At 42.5% G+C, this 17,480-nt stretch overlaps 1 protein-coding gene across 11 annotated transcripts in view; it reads left to right on the top strand.

The window, feature by feature from the left end:
• The window catches only part of LOC139108380 (dystrophin, isoforms A/C/F/G/H), a 344,440-nt gene that overhangs the window by 286,381 nt on the left and 40,579 nt on the right, over positions 1 to 17,480 (top strand). For 10 of the 11 annotated variants that reach the window (XM_070666608.1, XM_070666601.1, XM_070666607.1 and 7 more), the window contains one exon: positions 2,968 to 3,134. In XM_070666608.1, the coding sequence (XP_070522709.1) occupies positions 2,968 to 3,134 (167 nt within the window). The remainder of the gene's footprint in view (positions 1 to 2,967; positions 3,135 to 17,480) is intronic. The other variant, XM_070666600.1, reaches the window with a different exon arrangement.

Below are 17,480 nucleotides of genomic sequence, written 5' to 3'. Positions count from 1 at the left end.
TCAATGCGATGCTGTTTTATAAGATTAATATACTATCAAAGCCTGTAATCTACATTACAGTGCTAGACTATTTTTACATAAAAATTAAATTATTTTTGCAATACATTTTGCATCTTGTTAAATCGTCAACGATTAAAATTATATCGCGGTAATGTGTTGTGGAAAATAAAGAACTTTTTATCAAGCACTTTCCTACGTTGTTTATAATAATGATGAAGTTCGTACTTTGGCAAAGATTTTCTTTTCCGTCCGCAAGAAACGAGCGAATCTGGCGTACGCGAAACAACACCCAAGCATCACTCGCGTATATATATATTTGATGCAGCTTTCGAACGTAGTTATTGTCATTCAGCGTGCCGCGTGTAATATCCGACGTAAGATATCCGGAATAACCGTAACGATAGTTTCGCTTTGCTCGATCCCAATAACGTAGGACGCGCTCCTGTGAGCGAGCAACTCCGGTGGCGGCTACGCGCGATTTCGCTCATTCTGCAGGTAGTCACGTTTCGCGAAACGTGCACGGCATCGGGTGTAACCGGGCCGGCCGGCTTCGATAAATTTCTGGCAAAATAACATCGCGCGCGCCGTAAGGCCGGATTATACAATATCGAACGTTGAATTTGTCGAGACGGATTATATTCGCGAACGAGAGCTCGCGAGCCCCCGAATTTCAGACTCTCGCGCGAGATTCATCGACCGGCTCTACTTTTTATTCTCGTTGCGGGATATAAAATTACTAGTACTAACCTCGAAAGGTTTTATATTAAGATAAGAAAATCAAATCGGTTTTTTTTTTCTTAATAATTAAATTAATAAAAAATAAAATTGCGATGAAAAAAGTCTTTTTGATAGTAATTTTTTCTATCGTAAGGTGTTAAATTGATTTTATATCTCAAAAATAAATGCCTGATGGATCTTTTATGTTTTTAGATTGGTTAAATTGAAAGCAATTTGATTATACGTTTTACCAGAACGAGCGCGTCAATATTCCTTTCTCGAATAATTGATATTGCATAGAAATAGCTGGCCGAGTGCCGCTTCGTCTCTCCTTAGTGCCAGCTGTCGCGGAAATATATAGTTCTCTTATATCGCGCGCCAGGCATTGTCACATAGACCAGACATTTTTAATTACGGTATTCGTTTCTGTTCATTTTCATTTGTATGCCTCGATTCAGAGCGAGTGACAGAATTAACGCTCCGCTTTTAAAGAATGTTACTTAGGTAGTCACCCGTTTTCCCTCTTTCCGGAAAATCTGAACGCAACGGCGACGGAGGAAAGAATTAGCGGGACATTCCAAAGATCCGAAGACGAGGGCGGAAAGTCAGCGAGTGAGAGCTAGATAAACTAGTGGCGTACGTGCCCGGAAAGTAGAGCGTCAAACTGTTGAATAGTTGGCTCGGGAGCACGGTCTCCTAATTCAATTCGTTCAACAGACTACTTTTAGAGACGTTCTTTTTCCTTCGGTCTCGTTGTTTCCCGCGGTCGTTCCGCACCTCCTCGACGTCGCATACGGATAAATCTGCATCACCAAACCGACCGTTTCGTCCCACCTGTCGGCCTCGGCCGAGGAAGATCAGTATCAGACGACGTAGAAAGAAAACGTCAGAGATCGCGCGTATTTCTTATCGGAAACGGTTCAAATCGCTCAGAGATACGAAATAAAAAGCTTCTCTATCCCTCTGACTTCTTTGACGCTTCAGGCTTTTACTGCTCCTGGGCGACAGCCCGATAGTGAGCATCGAGTTATCTACCAGGGAAAAAAAAAACGATCGTAGGCGTCACCGATAAATTTTATCATATAAAACTCTGGAAATCGTACTGATAAAAAAAAAAGAAAAAAAAGTGCGAGACGTAAAAGGCAACGTAAATCTCACCGGCGCGGTTAGTATTTCATTTTTGCGGAAATCTATTTTGAAATATCGATGACACAGAGAGGACGATAAAGTTACAAATTGAATTCGGTCTCTTAGCGTTTTCTTCGACGGACGAGAAGTACGTGCGAATACTTGACAAAAAGCAAATACGAAAGAGAGCCCTTGCGGCATTTTACTGGCGCTATTTATCTATGCTATCGACGTAACAATTATCAGGGTTACAAATTGACAGTATTACAAATTACAAATGTGTTCGCGCGTGCAGTTATCGCAGCGGAGCTGCCCTCATTTTTCCCCACACATGCGTCACGGCTTTTCCGCGACCTGTCCGTCGTCCATTAGCCGTTTCCCGGATTGATCGATCAACGTGACGTGAGAGATAATCGCGCCACCGCGCCTGACGTCCCGTTCTGAGCAAATCGTTCCTCCCCATCTTTTAATATCATCGGCGCGCCTTTATCGCGAGATTTACTACCGCGCGTATCTCGCTGGAAACCCGTAAAAATACCGAGGCCCCGCGGCGTGGATTACCGGCACCCACCGTGATCCGCAAGGAACCCTTTTATGCGTTTTCACCGGCATCCGGAAACTCGACGCGTAACGAGGCGTAGAAACAGCGCGGCCGAGTTATCCCGCGAGCCTATCGGGAATTAATTGTCCTATGAATCACGGCATCGTATCATGCGGCGGACAGTTTTTATGCGCATGTTTAGCATTGATAACGGCGATGTCGTGCCTATATACCCCTCGCACTGACTCCCTATCTACCGCGCGTTATGTTGATTTATGTTCGCGATATTCCCCAGCTGGTCTTCGTCGCGATTCATCCTGCCCATCAGCGTTTAATCATTCCACCGCGTAAATTCGTCGATCAAACGCTGAGAAATCGGTAAATTTTGTCACGCAAAGAATCACGTCTTAATAATTTTTTTTTTAATATCTTGAACTCAGAAATTTGACATTTAATTTATTTTAAACAAAAATGTATATTTATACGCAAAATAACGAAGGCTTGAAGGATAAAAGCTCAAACTCTACAAGCTTGCGCTGGAAAACGTTTAACGGTGTATTTTCCATTTGCCTTTTCCACAGCAGGCAGAGAATTGGACGGTGATTCGAGAGGATACAGGAGCGCCGAGGAGCAGGCGCGCGAATTGACGCGGAGCATTCGCCGCGAAGTGAATAAACTTTCCGAGCAGTGGAACGCTTTAATCGAACGTAGCGATGCGTGGAAGCGGAAACTCGACGACACCGCTAACGTGAGTACCCTTACTTTCATTCTTACTTACACAGAAAGCCGCTTACCCCCGAAGTGTATTCTCTGATATGAATACCAATCTTTTGCTTTTTGCGGAAATAAATCCAGGATCGGCCTTAAAGCCTTAAATTACGTGGATTACACGCACAATTATGCATGCCGGATTTTTAAAACTGGTATACGTTTAAAAAAATAGACGCGCCGTTGATTAATTGCCGCAGAATTGCCGAAATGAAAGGAAACAGCGGTCTGCCGATCAATTGCAATTAATCTTCGCTTGATCAATTTTTCTTTGCTCTAAAATCGTTACGTGTTTACACAACAGTTTTAGAGCAAAGAGAAATTGTTGATCGAGCGAAGATTAATTGGTATACGGAGGAATTCTGCTACGTGATATATCCGTAGGACGGGGTAACGAGCAATTGTCAGACAGGCAGAATTTATTTTTAATTATATTATGTTAGGTACACGTGCAGGGAGCTAGATGCGCGCAGATACGAAATTCGTGATTTATGATACATCTCGATGGGCAGATAAGAGAGATGATGTTTGCGGACGGGCTACGAGTTTCGCAAGAATTAATTGATATTTTGTTGCTGGGCGTAATATGCAAACTTAAATTAAGCGCGAAACTTAAAGTTTCCTTGCGGCGGCGAGCGAATGCGAAAACTTTGATTTATATCCCTACCCCGCTGCGCCGCGATATTATGATAGATCGAGAGAGACAGATAAGTTCATATAATATTAAATGCTATTGAAAGTTACCGCAGAATTAGCTCTTGTGCGACGTAAAAGGGAGGAGAATTCTTTTGTTTTCACCGAAACTTTCTCGGTAAGGAAAACTCAAGTAATAATTAAAGAAACAATAAAATCAGTTTACAATGAACTTATTTTTTCGAAAAGATTGTAAAAGAAAGCAAACGATAAAAATTTTTATTTTGATATTGATCTTTTAATTATAACAAATAGAAGAAAGTTGAGCTAAACTTTTCCACGCCGTTGCGCTAAACGTATAAAATTTGAGAAAAGTACAAAGTACCTACTATATATATTAACAATTTATTTTAAATTATTATCTTTCGAAAATTAAATTAACCAGCGTCAATTAAATTATAAATATAACTTTGGATGCTTATAACAACGTTTTTGTACGAATAATGGAAGATATGTTCTATCTCGTCTTTTTTGGCTTCTGTCGATATCGGTGCGCCCTAGCCGAACATATATGACGACTGAAACAGGGTATTTGGCCTTAACAAGAGTTTTACAAGAGTCTAGTGACGACAGCGTTACGAGGCTCAATTTTTCCCTTGTATTGCTTTATGATTGCCATTGCAATTTTCTCTATGAGAGGTTCCATTTGTCGGAACGACTTTGCGCCCTGGAGGAAGCAACCGGACCGTTTATTGGCGAGCACCGAGAAAAGACGTTCGGAAACGAGCTGCCTCATAGTAAAGGCGATCCTTGGGTGCGTTCCCGGCCAATCAACGTTCGTGTCGCGTCTAATGCCATCGAAATCTCGAGCTCACGTCTTTTTCGATATATCGGAAATAGCTCCCATTTCCGAGGCACGTCTATTTAATCGAGGGGTTCGGTTCTGTATCGCGCATGTGTCAATTTGTGTTTGATAAAACACGTAATATAATTATCTCGTCGAGGGTGCATCCACCGGTATTATTGGGAAACGTTGAGAGACCCTACATTTAATAACATCTCGTTTAAGAAAAGAACTATGTAGGTACATGGCTTTCTTTGAGAAATCTCGACTTCGTTTCGAATCGAATATCGGAACGCTGATAACCTTTTAGTTATAAGTTATAATTGGATAAATATCTAGTACCGTGGAGAAATGCTTTTCACGAGCCAAGTCTTTTCGTAACGTTTAAAGTGAACAATTTATTGTTTATTTAGTCTCCCGAACCCGTGAGCTTTATTCCTTCGATTTTCATCGTAAAATATTCCATGTAAAATAAAACAATTTCGCAATTGCTAACAGCAACAGATAAACTCCACAAATAAAAAAGAAAAAAAGTTTGATAAAAAAAAAAAAAAATGTGGAAAACGTTGTTAAATGTCGAAAATTCAAGAGTCGCGTGAAAAGGTACACGATCAAATATTCACCGTGGAAAATCCGTCGACCGACTTCATCAAAGAATGCGCTCCTCGAGTTTAATGCAAACCTTACGAAGTGCCGGCTCGTGTATGCGTCCTCGAGCGAAAAGAGCTTCGCTCTGCAGCGAGTTCCTCTCCGGAGGTACCGTTTATAAGCACCGCCGGGCAAGGAGGATCTCCTCCCGGCGTCGCTTCTAATCCTGGAAGGTCGGGAATTTATTATCAGGCGACACCACGCGACGGGTGTATTCGCGATGCATCGATAATCGTATTGGATTCATCGCTCTCAGGTGCCCAGGTGCGGGCGGTCGATCGGCGGCGGATATATCGGAGAGGCGTAAATCGCGCTTTCACGACCCTTGTCGGGGTTTAATGCATCCTTTCGTGGGCGGAATCGCGTCGGCCCCCCTTGCGATCCCTCGCGTTCCCCCCCGCCGGTCTCCCTTTCGTCGCGCCTCGTTTTCTTCTCTTTCGCGGCGGCGTCGCACCCTCGGTCTCATAAGCGGTTTTACGATTTGCATCCCGCTCGCGTGAGAGAGGCCCCCGATACTCGACCGTGGTTGAATATTCCACGATTTCGCGTGAAAACGTTGTACGAAAATGAACTCCGCGGCGGCATCATCTCCCGGGAAGGAGTATATCGTATTTCCGGAATTTTCCCTTACTTTTTTTTTCTCTATGTGTCTCTCTCTCTCTCTCTCGCAAAAGTGGTTATTGGCACACTTAAAATTGGCTCGAGCCTGATTACATTTGTGTAGAATTAATTTACGTGTTTAAAGCGACGTTTGAAAGTGTCTTGAATTATTCTTCGGGCAACGTTAATAATTATTAATAAAACGCTACTTTACTTAATACTTATCAAGGCTGGACGAAACAAAAGTTACGCATAAAAGAATCTAAGCGTAAATGAGAAAAGTTGGCACTTTACGTTACATAAATTTTAATAATACTTTAACGACTCCGAGTAAAAGGTTATTGATTTCTTTTTAATGCATCAATCAGCATTGTGGAATCTATTTTGATTATGAATCGAATATGCTGTATAGACTATAAGCGGTTTACGTTATCCAGAATAGTTAATTATACACGAATAACTAAACCATTATAATTTAATATTTAATCGAGTCATTAACTTTTTAAAATATCCGTTAGTGCAACCTGCGTAGCATTCATTTTACAAAATTTCTACTTATTGCAATTTTTTTTTTTTATTTAATTTTATTTAATTTTAACGTCCCGGCTAAGCATCGATAAATTTATCATGACCATTTCTCTTGTAAAATCGAAATTTCATGGCTCTATTTGCATAATTTAATGAAACATTATATGGCATATCCTAGTCAGCCACCGGTTTGATATGTATATGTTAATCGCTACTAGTCTTTAAAAATTTATTCTCCATTTATTATCTCGTTGTAAATTGTATATACGGTTTTCAAGAGAAAGAGAAGAGAACTGCGCCCCGTAACCAGTAAGACTTAATTGCAAGATGTATATTCATTAATCCTTCTATTTGTTCTTGTTAGGTGAGTTTGAATAACTGCCAACTAGCTTTCCGTTCGATCGGCGCGCGAGCCGTCTTAATAAAATTGTCACGTTTGGATGAATAAGCTTCTGAAAGACTTGGTAACAAGGCTCTTTTCGTCCTTATGTTCTGCCCCGAGTGTTTCTACGATGTTGGCGGCATCGATAATTGGCGCACGTTCGTTCCGCGAAAGCGATTGATCACTTGACGAAAACTTGGCGCGAGTAAAAAAAAAAAAAAAAAAGTCCTCGTCAGTATTTGTCAATTAAAAGCGCATCGTGTTAGCGGTAATGTGACTGATATGATGCACCCGGAAGATCAAAGTTTTCGTGAATCAGGGGAGTCCGCGACGCAAATGCATAATTCACGAGCGAAACACAATTTAACTTTTAAATTCTTCGCTCTCGCCGGTACCCTTTCCCTTTTCCTCTCTCCCTTCCGCCCTGCTCTTCGTCGCGCTTTAATTATCGGCTATCTGGTAATTACGGGCGACACCTTCTTTTTGGTCGCCGATATCGTTCGGAACTCGCCGTGGTCTTATATTAATTTGAGTTCGAAGCGGATCGCGCCCAAAATCGTTCCCGGCGGTGCAAACGAAACGAAGCGATTCTTTATTTCGAAAAGTTCCCTTTTTTTTTCGTTGGAAAAATCGATGCGAGAGCGATCGATGCTTAGCCGTATAAGACAAGAGAAATTCTTGATTGTTCTGAGTTCTTCACGTTTAAAATTACCGTAATTGTATTACTTTGATAAATAATTACATAATTTTTTTTTAAACGAAACAGAAATTTAATATTAACTTGTAGGAAAGGACCCGGCGTCTTTTTGCAACGGGAGCAGGAAATTCATTTTATATCGAGACAAAGTGGCTCTGGCGTTTTCGCGAATGTATTTCTTACGAGTTTCCATGCACGCTGCGAATGTTCTTACAATGTAAATAAATGAAAAACTTAACATTATGAGTTCTGCTACTGTAATTTCTCAGCAGCCGGCAACAAAACAAATATTGACATATATTAAAAAGTCTTTTCCTGGAGCTGATAGACGGCCATCATTTATTACGAGCAGAGAAGTTTTATCTCGAGTATGAAGCGCGGCAAAACATTCTTTTAAAGTGCAGACTTGCTAGCAACTATTTTGTGTAAATAATTTGTGATAGCCATCTATCACGAAGGAGTTCCAAACAGTATTTACCAAACGTCTGAAAAACGTAAACTAACGTCATACGAACCCACGACAGCAAGCTCTGCGTCATTTTTATCGAATAGCCACATTAAACAATTCGCTCGCCACTCTGTACTTTCGTATCGACGAATATATTAATCTTAACATGTAATCCAGTACGTGCCACATGTCAATTTAAATATAAACGCCTCGCCGTATAAGAATTACATTAGGGCTTTCTAAAAATCTCGTAAATATATGCTTGATCGCTTCAGGGTTAAAAATTCGCAGGTGGAGAGAAGAAAAAACGTATTAAAAAAAAAAAAAAAATACGGACATAAGTCTCGTATTCTCGGACGTTGACGGGTCGGATCGGGGCTAAAGTGGAGCGCGGCACCCTCGGCACGGGGAAGGGCGTACGGATGGTTGCAATCGCGAGATATCCCGGTTTAAGCCCGAAATTAAGCTGAACCGAGCAATCCGAGTCGTCCTACCGAGGAATTCTCCTCCGTAGTTAGGTATGCAAAGCAGGAAGCAAGGCAAGAGGGAGCCCTGGCCAGGCCCAATCAGAGAATATAGCCAGCGGCAGTTGTATGCACGTGGAGGTGCATTCGCGCAAGCAGGACGAACGCACACAGAGATACAATGTAGGGCACACAACGCAATGTCGCCGTGCATCCACAGGCACGTAACACACTTATCCCAGCTGGGTCAAAATGAATGAACGAGTGCGCACACGCTACCCGAGCCAGCTGCGGAAACTCAAACATCGTCTTTTGAATTATAACCGCCCGCCATCGGATTATCTTCCGAATCATTCCGGATAGCGCGTTTCGGCTTCGAGATGGCACGGCGCAATCGGCGTCGAGCTTAAAAGTATATATTCACCGCCACGTACGAGCTTATCTTTGTTCGTCGAACCGGAAGTTCTGAGAATTGATTACGCCGGTATTTACGAAGATTATTTTTGGGTATTGGCATGAATAGATTAGATTAGGCCTGCCTTCCGAGTCGCGCTTTAGAAAAAAAAAATATTGTCCTGCCAAATCCTGTCATTCTACTGTGGCATGAACGATCAAATATTAATTTTGATTTAAAAAATAATAAAAATTAATTTTAAGAGATATTTTTTACGAACACAGTGCAGATTATCGTTTTCGAGCGGTACTTAATTGCATTAAAAGCCACACGCGCAAATATATGTGTGCGTAGATGTGTATTTTACGCACGAACGTATTTTTCAAAAGCCGACGATAGCACACAACAATTTCCGACGCTGTTAATGTGCTCGGGCACTCGGTATCAATCCGCCGAGCGGACACTTAATCAACCAATTAGCGTCGGCCTATTAATTGGTTAATTACAGGACAAATTTGCGCAAACTACAGTGCCGCATGAATTGCATGTACGCGTGGCGTATCTCTAAGGAGGAAATAAAAATGATAGGCCGATGTCCGCGCTATTGCTGCCGTTAATGCCGGATCGTGTACGTCATTATTTATCCCGCTTGTCATCCTAAGATATAGTGGTTCCGCCGCTTCACGCATATATTGGTATATTAATGATCCCGAGATTGCGTCATCTGATAATCTATCGGCGGAAAGAACGTTTCCTATTCAGTGTCTTAATCAATATCTGATAATTCGCACGGGCGTCCGCGCAGCGTAATTTATCAATTGCCGCTAATAGCTTTATTGCCGCGACATGTGTATCTTCGATAACGCGAAGGTAATAACAGGAATCGTTAAGAAATAGTATTAATAACGGACGATGCACGCGGGTATTCATTACAGAGCGCTGAACAACTTTATGCCTTGTGCAAACGATAGACTTTTTCATTTAATTAATTTAAGATTATAATTTGCACTTTATAAATTTTATCAGAACAACTTTAACGTCGCAGGTTATGCACATCAAAACGTTACCAAAAAAAAAAAAAATTAATAAATAAATAAAGCAACATGAGAAAAAAATTGCAAGACTTTACCGTGTCCACTTAATTCTAATTTCCGTATTGCGATATCGATTTTGATTAACGCGACATGCTCGCGAGGAAGATCGTGCGCGAATTTGCATATCTAACCGCCGACTTATTGCGCGTCGTGGAGAATCCACGGCGGCGGAAGTTCGTAGTTAATTCAAATTGTAAGTACGACCGGAAGCGGGTGCTTACAGACGGTGGTTGCACTCGCTCGTGTAGAGACGGCAGTCGTCCTCAGGTTCAACGACGCGTCAAATTCCGCTCGCATCGGCGCGTCGCGTCGCGACGGGACGTCCAAATATACCATCGGTCTTCGCCGGCTTTCACGGTCAACGCACCCGCGCAATAACGCGGCGCAGCACGACGTCTTTCATAGGATGTAAAATATAGGGTATATTAAAATTCTTGCACGTGCATTAAACCGCGACGCCGCGATCCGTGCCATTTTGGACAAGACGGGCGGATCAGTCGCGCCTCGTTCTCTCCGCGAGCGGTCCCGAGTTCATCTCGCTCGCTGGACCTCAACAATTTTCGCGGTTATCACCGACGATACTTACAATATATTTTAGCACATCGACGTGAAACTACATGTACCATATACGATCCACTTAATAAAATATGTTTAACTTTTTGATTTAAAAAAATTAAAAATTTTTGTCATACAAATTTAAACTGACGCAATAAAAATCGTAGAGACATTAGGTGTATTTTATTTTGTTTAGTTTTTAAAGGTAGGCCTGCAAATATCTAAATATGAGTAGACGCTAAAATCGATCGAAGGATTTAAAAACGGAGAAAGAGCGAACGAGAAAATAGACGGTCGATTGATCGCGAAAATCTGGGCGGAAACCGCGGTAACACGGCGCTCCGTGGATGCTGTAATATCGCATTGTAATGTTGCGCGCTCTCCGGCTCTCTTGCATTAAACATGAGCTATATATCGGCATTGTGTTCTATACATAGACCTGAGCTAAATTTACATTATGTTTATGTGGCTAGTAATTGAACAGGACGTGTCAGAGTTGACATGCGAGAGCTCGGCTGCACGGCGAGGTCCCCGTGAGATTCGAGAACAAGGCATCGTCGTCGTCGTCGTCGTCATCGTCATTGTGCGCAAAACGATTTTGCTTAAAATATCACGCGCAATCTTAACACGTCTTACAAAAACAGAATTTGTATCTATACAACGAATATTATACATTGAAACTGTAGGCGGTAAAAAAACAAAAATGGCATTGTTATATTTATATCGTTTCATAAATGAAACACTAGTAGCGCGATTTTTTTTGGCGTTAACAATTTAAACGCGTAAATTGTAAAATTCAATATATTTTTCAAGCTCGTGGTAATTATTTTTTTCTGTTTTTTGGAAGTGCGGATTTATCAAACATTGGTTTTTTGATACATACAATTAAATTTATCAACATTTAAATATATTTTGGATTTAAAAAAAACGTTTTAATTTTATTTAAAAGAAATTCTTTATTTAATTCGATTAGTCACTGTTCGTGATGACCGAATCTACGAACCGTGAGCATTAAAAACGTATCTTAAAAAATTCTACAAATCGTTATTATACATTACGAGTTGTTTGTAAAGTCAGAAGTTTGGAAGAAGCGAAGTTCGCGAGAGTGTCGGCTTTGCAAGTATAAGGGGGTCATAATTCATACAGTTCAGACAAATACATTAAAGATGCTCGCGAAAGGTCTGCAGTATTATAAATAATGCAGTCTAACGAGATAAGGATTCCGAAGAAGAAATTATGAAGCACGCGTTGCACTTTTAATCGAAGTCATCGGGATATTTATTAACCGAACATGCGAGAAGATGGTCCGACATTTTTCAACGGCAATTAATAATCGGCGAGAGGGTCGCTCGCACATAATTGTATTACTAATTAGCGCGCGAAAAAAAAAAATGCAAATCGTGCGCGAGTTGCACGCTTATAGCTGTTACCAAAGATGAACCCGGATCTGCGAGTTTGCTCACGCCGCGCGGTGCGGTAATACTTCAAACTCGGACTACATCACGTTTTGTCCAGCGCTCGCGTTTGTAAATGTTGCCTGTAGGTTCTGATACCCGCGATGTGCATTTGCAACTGCAAAGCTCGCAGCTTGCATCCGCGGTATCGATTTATAATTACGCGCGCGAATGTCACCGAGCTACTTAGCGGACAATAATGCATTAATTGCGCTAGCCAAATAAATCGATCCTCTTAAACGATTACGCGCGACCGTATATAATATCAGCGATCGTATGTAACGTTCTCCGGTTATTGGTATGCGGATAAAATGCGGGGAATGATGGCGATCGTACGAGCGCTTCTTCATTAGAGCTTATGCGAACATAAACGCGCGTAAGTATATATGAGAGAGATGTATAAGCGGGCGCGATAAATGAATAACGGATTAGTTTCGGCGATGGATAAAGCGATACGATGCCGATACGTGCGCCAGTGTGTATATAAAATAAACTATGTGTAATAAATGAACAGTTGGTTAATATTAAACTTCGCCGCGCCGTCGCTGAATCGTATTTATAATTGACGAGTTCGCGGCCATTACTCACCGCTTATCCTTGCTCGGTTTATCCGTGCGTGTATTCACGTAGCACGGCTCTCGTGATAGCGGACCAGATCGATAACAGTGGATATTTTTTTTTTTTCTTTCTTTTTTTTTCCTGCCAAAATGATACGTAAAACGACGCACGGCGAAAACGACGTGAAAATAAATCGCTTTACGTCGATCGCGACGATACGCGCTATCGTCAACGCGACGTTTATCAATCTGTTCGCGGCTTGGTAATTGATGAATAATAATCGTGTCATTAAAGACGCGACTTCATACGACTGATGAGTTTCTTGGTAAAATATTTAATTAATTAATTAATTAATTATCACTCGTGCTTCTTTCAAAACAAAGTCGAACATTTAGGCTCGCAAAATTTAGAGACCTATCACGGGGGTAATTAAAATTAGTCGACGAGATCAATAATATACAGTTTGAGGAAAGAAACGGATCCGTGATAAAGGAAGAGAATACCGAATCGACTCCAGATAACCATGTATCCGTGCTTACCGGTGCATTCGACTGGTGATCCGTTGCCCGCAATTTTCCTAGAGGGGCCTTGAGCGGCGTCGGGATCGACCGAGGAGCCCGCGCAACGGGCCCCACGACGGGTCGGCTTCCGCTTTGCTCGGCGCGGGGCTCTCGCGTTTGTTCCACAGTTCCCCGTTTGCCCCAGGCCTCTTTCCCTTCCCCTCTACACGTTGCACCCTACGATTTCGTAGCGATCGGGGCCCGACGATCCTCCGCGCGTTCAGTCAGCATTTCGCGCGAAGCGCAAGTGCGCGCACGCACGCACGCACGCATACACGCGCGATAAAAGGGCCTCGGAGTGAGAATGTAACAGCTGCGCGAGAGCCCGTCGCTGCTCCTGGAGGCCCATCGCGTGCCCTTCACTCCGTGTGTGGGCAACCGGCAGCGAGGAGCAAAAGAGAGAACAAAAGGGAGTAAAGAACGCGCGGAAGTGTCGCGACTGGTGATTCGAGATATGAGAGAATACGCGTTCGCGGCGTACCGGTGAGCACCGTGAGAGAGCAGATATCACTGCCGATCCTTATAAATTGAATTTATCCCGTTTTCCTCCTCGAGATCGATAAAGCGAGCGGATATGCCGGCGAAGGGAAATACATCACCGTGCTGAGTGAAATCAGTTTCGCAAGAAGTTGAGGGCGAGAACGATGTTACATCGCTCGGACGCGTGCCGGATGGATGTTACATCTTAGCTGGTGATTTGAATTATGAAAAAAAGATGAGGCGGAAGTCGGAGGGACTTTGCGCGAGTATCGCGAGCGCCGGTGCAAATTTATAACGTCGGATGGTTTTATTTCAAGTTCACGTTTTATTGTACTTTCCCGCATCGCGAAGATAAATTTGTTAAGTGATTCCTTCACATGAAAGCGAAAAGAAAGCGCGACTCTTCTCGCGAGGAATCGAATTAAGTTTGCAGTATTTTATTACATCGTTTGCTCGTAAAGTTCGCGTTAATTAAAACGACGATGAAAGGAACGTTGTTCTGCGAGAGCGCGCGGCGAATAAGCAGACGAAATTGGCCAAGGAAACGATCGGTTTCGATAGGGTCCTCCGGTTTTTTTTTTTATTTTCTTTCTTTTTTTTCTCTCTTTTTGCCGCTCTACATCTTTCGCTTCTGCCTCTCTTTCCACCGTGCGTATCGCAGCGCGAATCAAAGGCTCGTTTTGTTCCACTCTATTTTTTATCGCGCGCGCGAAGAACGATCGTTTTTATTAATAGGAATTAAAATCGAATAGATTAGAAAGGCAGTCCCGATGAATCGGGCGCTTGCGTAAAAAGTAGGGAGCCTTAAATTGAGATGTGTCCGTCGATATTCCGAAGATTACGAGACGCGCGGCACTTAATTGAATCTCGGAGATGAAGCCGCCCGTCGCATTTGCGAAGTAATATCGACGATTTGCATTGTCGAAAACTTTTATCATCGAGCATTCTTTACACGCGTATGTTTGGGTCGAATCATGTATTTCTTAGTGATACGTGAAAGTAGCAATTTATAGATCGTAATTTACGGGCGGTTGAGTTTAAAGCTGCACTTGAGAATCTGGGGAAGTTTCAAGGCTCCGGAGCTTAAGAGTTTTCTCCTTCTCTAAGGTACCACCTCCTTTGAGATATTTGTCGAACGTTCAAATGCACTCGACGAAATGGATCTCTTTGCAGGTCGTAAACGTCACTGTGGCCGCCGTTCGTTCTTTAAGTTCGCTCGTAATACTCGGAAACCCACCCTAATGGAAGAATAGGATAGATCTCTCGCGAAACATTGACAACCTAACACCAATTATCGCTCGCGTGCCAGAATGATGTCGCATAAAACTGTGACGTTCGGATTTTCGATAGCTCGTACATCGAACGCCGCGGAAGCTCTTTGGAAGAGGCAATCTAATTAACTCCTTAACAAAATTATAGATAGCTTCTACCTCTCTGGAATTGGATCGTTTTCTTTAAAACCCGAATAATAATAAAGTAAAATAATAAAATAAAATTTATGTACGTCATAATTATGAAGAGGCTGAATTTTAATCTCGCGGAAAATTAAATTGAATCTCGTATTAAATTATTGTCATGGAGAGCCCTTAAATTTGATACGAACTAGCCGTATTTATTACAATAAAAATTTTTCTTTCTCTCTATGCTTCTCTCTCTCTTTCCCATGAGGGATATAATTTATCTTTCTGGGACATAAATCGCGTTCGCAAAACAATGTCGCGCGGGCCTTGCAATAAACAGGATGCCGTGTCCCCGAGCGGACTTTAATGCATACGTAATTTAATCGCGCATCACTGGAGCCTTGGTGGCCGTGGAAAAGACAGTTTTCCGTTGTTTGCGATTTGCCTGTTGTTGTTCCCGCGTGCAAGTCGCAGGAAATCCAGTTTTCCCAACGAACTCGCATTGCACATCCGCGCATCACGTCACGTCGCTATCGCGCCGGCTGCTTCTTTCTCCCCTCGAGCAGCAGCTCGCGTTGCATCGCGCTGGCCCATTTCCCTTTGTATGCCGGCGACCCCGTTTTCTCTTTCATCTTTTCGGTAAGCGAATGACAAATTCAGAAATGGGCTCGACCCGGGCCGTCCACAAAGGAGAGAGAGAGAGAAAGAATACTCGAGCAAAATAATCCCTCTTGCACCCTCGTCGGCAGCCTCGTCGAAAATGCATACCGTGAACTCTCTCACGCGTCGTTGCACGAGGGAAAACACGGGGACGGACGTGAAAACTCGTAATGGTCGCGCTACAAGTAAACTCTAATAGCTCGCAGCTCTTACGCCGTAGAACCGAAGTGTGAACAGTATCGTTTTACGATCCCCGCAGAGGAAAAAATAATCGGGGAGAACACGGATACTGTACTTCATAAACTGGGTGGTCTGTTACATCGCCAGCATTCGTAATCGATCCGCGCCAGATATGCGAATGTTTCCCCTCGACGCTTCACGCAACCTACGAATATGCAGCGTGCCATTTTTTAAATTGTATTCGAATAACGTCAAGTTATGTGTCATATATTCCGCGAATAATTTTATAGAATATTTAACATAACTTCGTACATTGTTACGTGTTTAATTAAAAAAAAAAAAAACTTCCTCCGTCATTTAGTGTCAACTTTGATAACATGTTTTTTTTTTTTTTTATTTTACCGTGAATATTGTTTTTTGCGTCGTTTAAAATTAAAGATTATAAAAATTGTGTTCGATTATTCCCTCCCAAGAATATAAAATATAATATAGCATAACATAAAAATTACTACTAGACCCGAGTTGCTAAATAATTCTCAGTTCTCTCTTTCTGTAGCGTGAAAGAATAAACAGAATTGCCATGAGCACCGGATGAGGCATGAAAATATAAACGGTGAAAGAGATTACGCTAGTCTCTTAACTCCATGAAAGCATTCCGCGGATCTTTTGCCACGAATAATACAAATTCATATCTTGCGACTCCCACAAATATCTGAAGAATAAATTTAAATTATATTATATATATATGTATTTATATATATATTTTTTTATACGAGCAAACCAGCTGATTTTCGCTCGCTGTTTAGAATTTGTTTCGCGTATTTCAAGCTGTAGAATCGTTTACATCGCGTGTCTCGATTGTATATGGCTCTCGGTGGCCTTTGGAAAGTCAATCTCGCTGTGATATTTATCGTTCCAGCACTCAAGCCTAAGTTGTTGGTCAAGCAAGTAGCTTCTTCAGAACGTATTCAACGCGGCCATCTCCTCCCGCGTCTCTTTGCGCGTTTACTACTGTGGAGCTGCGGGAGCTGACAGCTGAATCGTTTGACCCATTTCCTCTCCGCCGTCGTTTCGCAATGCATCGCCATAACGGGCTTTTGTACACCTCGCATCGCCCGAACATGCTCCACTTGCGACGCCGGAAATCGGTTGGACGCGATTACGCTTCCTTCCGTTTTCCGACGCGACACCGATCTCTTTCTGATCGACTTATGCGCGCACCTGATATTCTATAAAGGTTCGAATTTTCTTCCGAAGTAACTTTCGTCCCTGCGAAGTCTCGTGTGAAACCTCCTTCGCGCAGAAAGTCAAAATTAATAATGCTCGGGTGAAAAAAATTTATTTAATATTCCATCCGATTTCTTCAGCAAAATAGCGGACTTCGTAAGATACCGAGCACTTGTTTCCTCAATTACATCGAATCGACGGCGGCGACGGGTAACGCGATTTCACGGCTTATTGGTCTCGTTGATTAAAAGCGCATCGCCGTTGGAAAATGTCGAGATAATCCCGCCGTGAGATTCTCATACACGGTGCATTGGAAACACGTTTGAGTTATTATTTGCGAGGTTCGCGCGGAAGGTGCGAAACCGTGAACAGGGGGAGGTTGTATTTCTTGGCGTATCTAACCTGGTGCTTACATTGGATTACGCTGAATTGTATAGCGTTACGGGTAGCGTACACGAGAATCCTACGTTCGCATTGGTCCCCGTGTTTAGGTGAATTAACGCGGCGCCGTAGGGCAACG

Source organism: Cardiocondyla obscurior, linkage group LG15 (genome assembly GCF_019399895.1).
Source record: "Cardiocondyla obscurior isolate alpha-2009 linkage group LG15, Cobs3.1, whole genome shotgun sequence".
In the NCBI taxonomy this organism is placed as follows: Eukaryota; Metazoa; Arthropoda; class Insecta; order Hymenoptera; family Formicidae; genus Cardiocondyla; species Cardiocondyla obscurior.
This window is presented reverse-complemented; position numbering and strand designations above follow the sequence as displayed.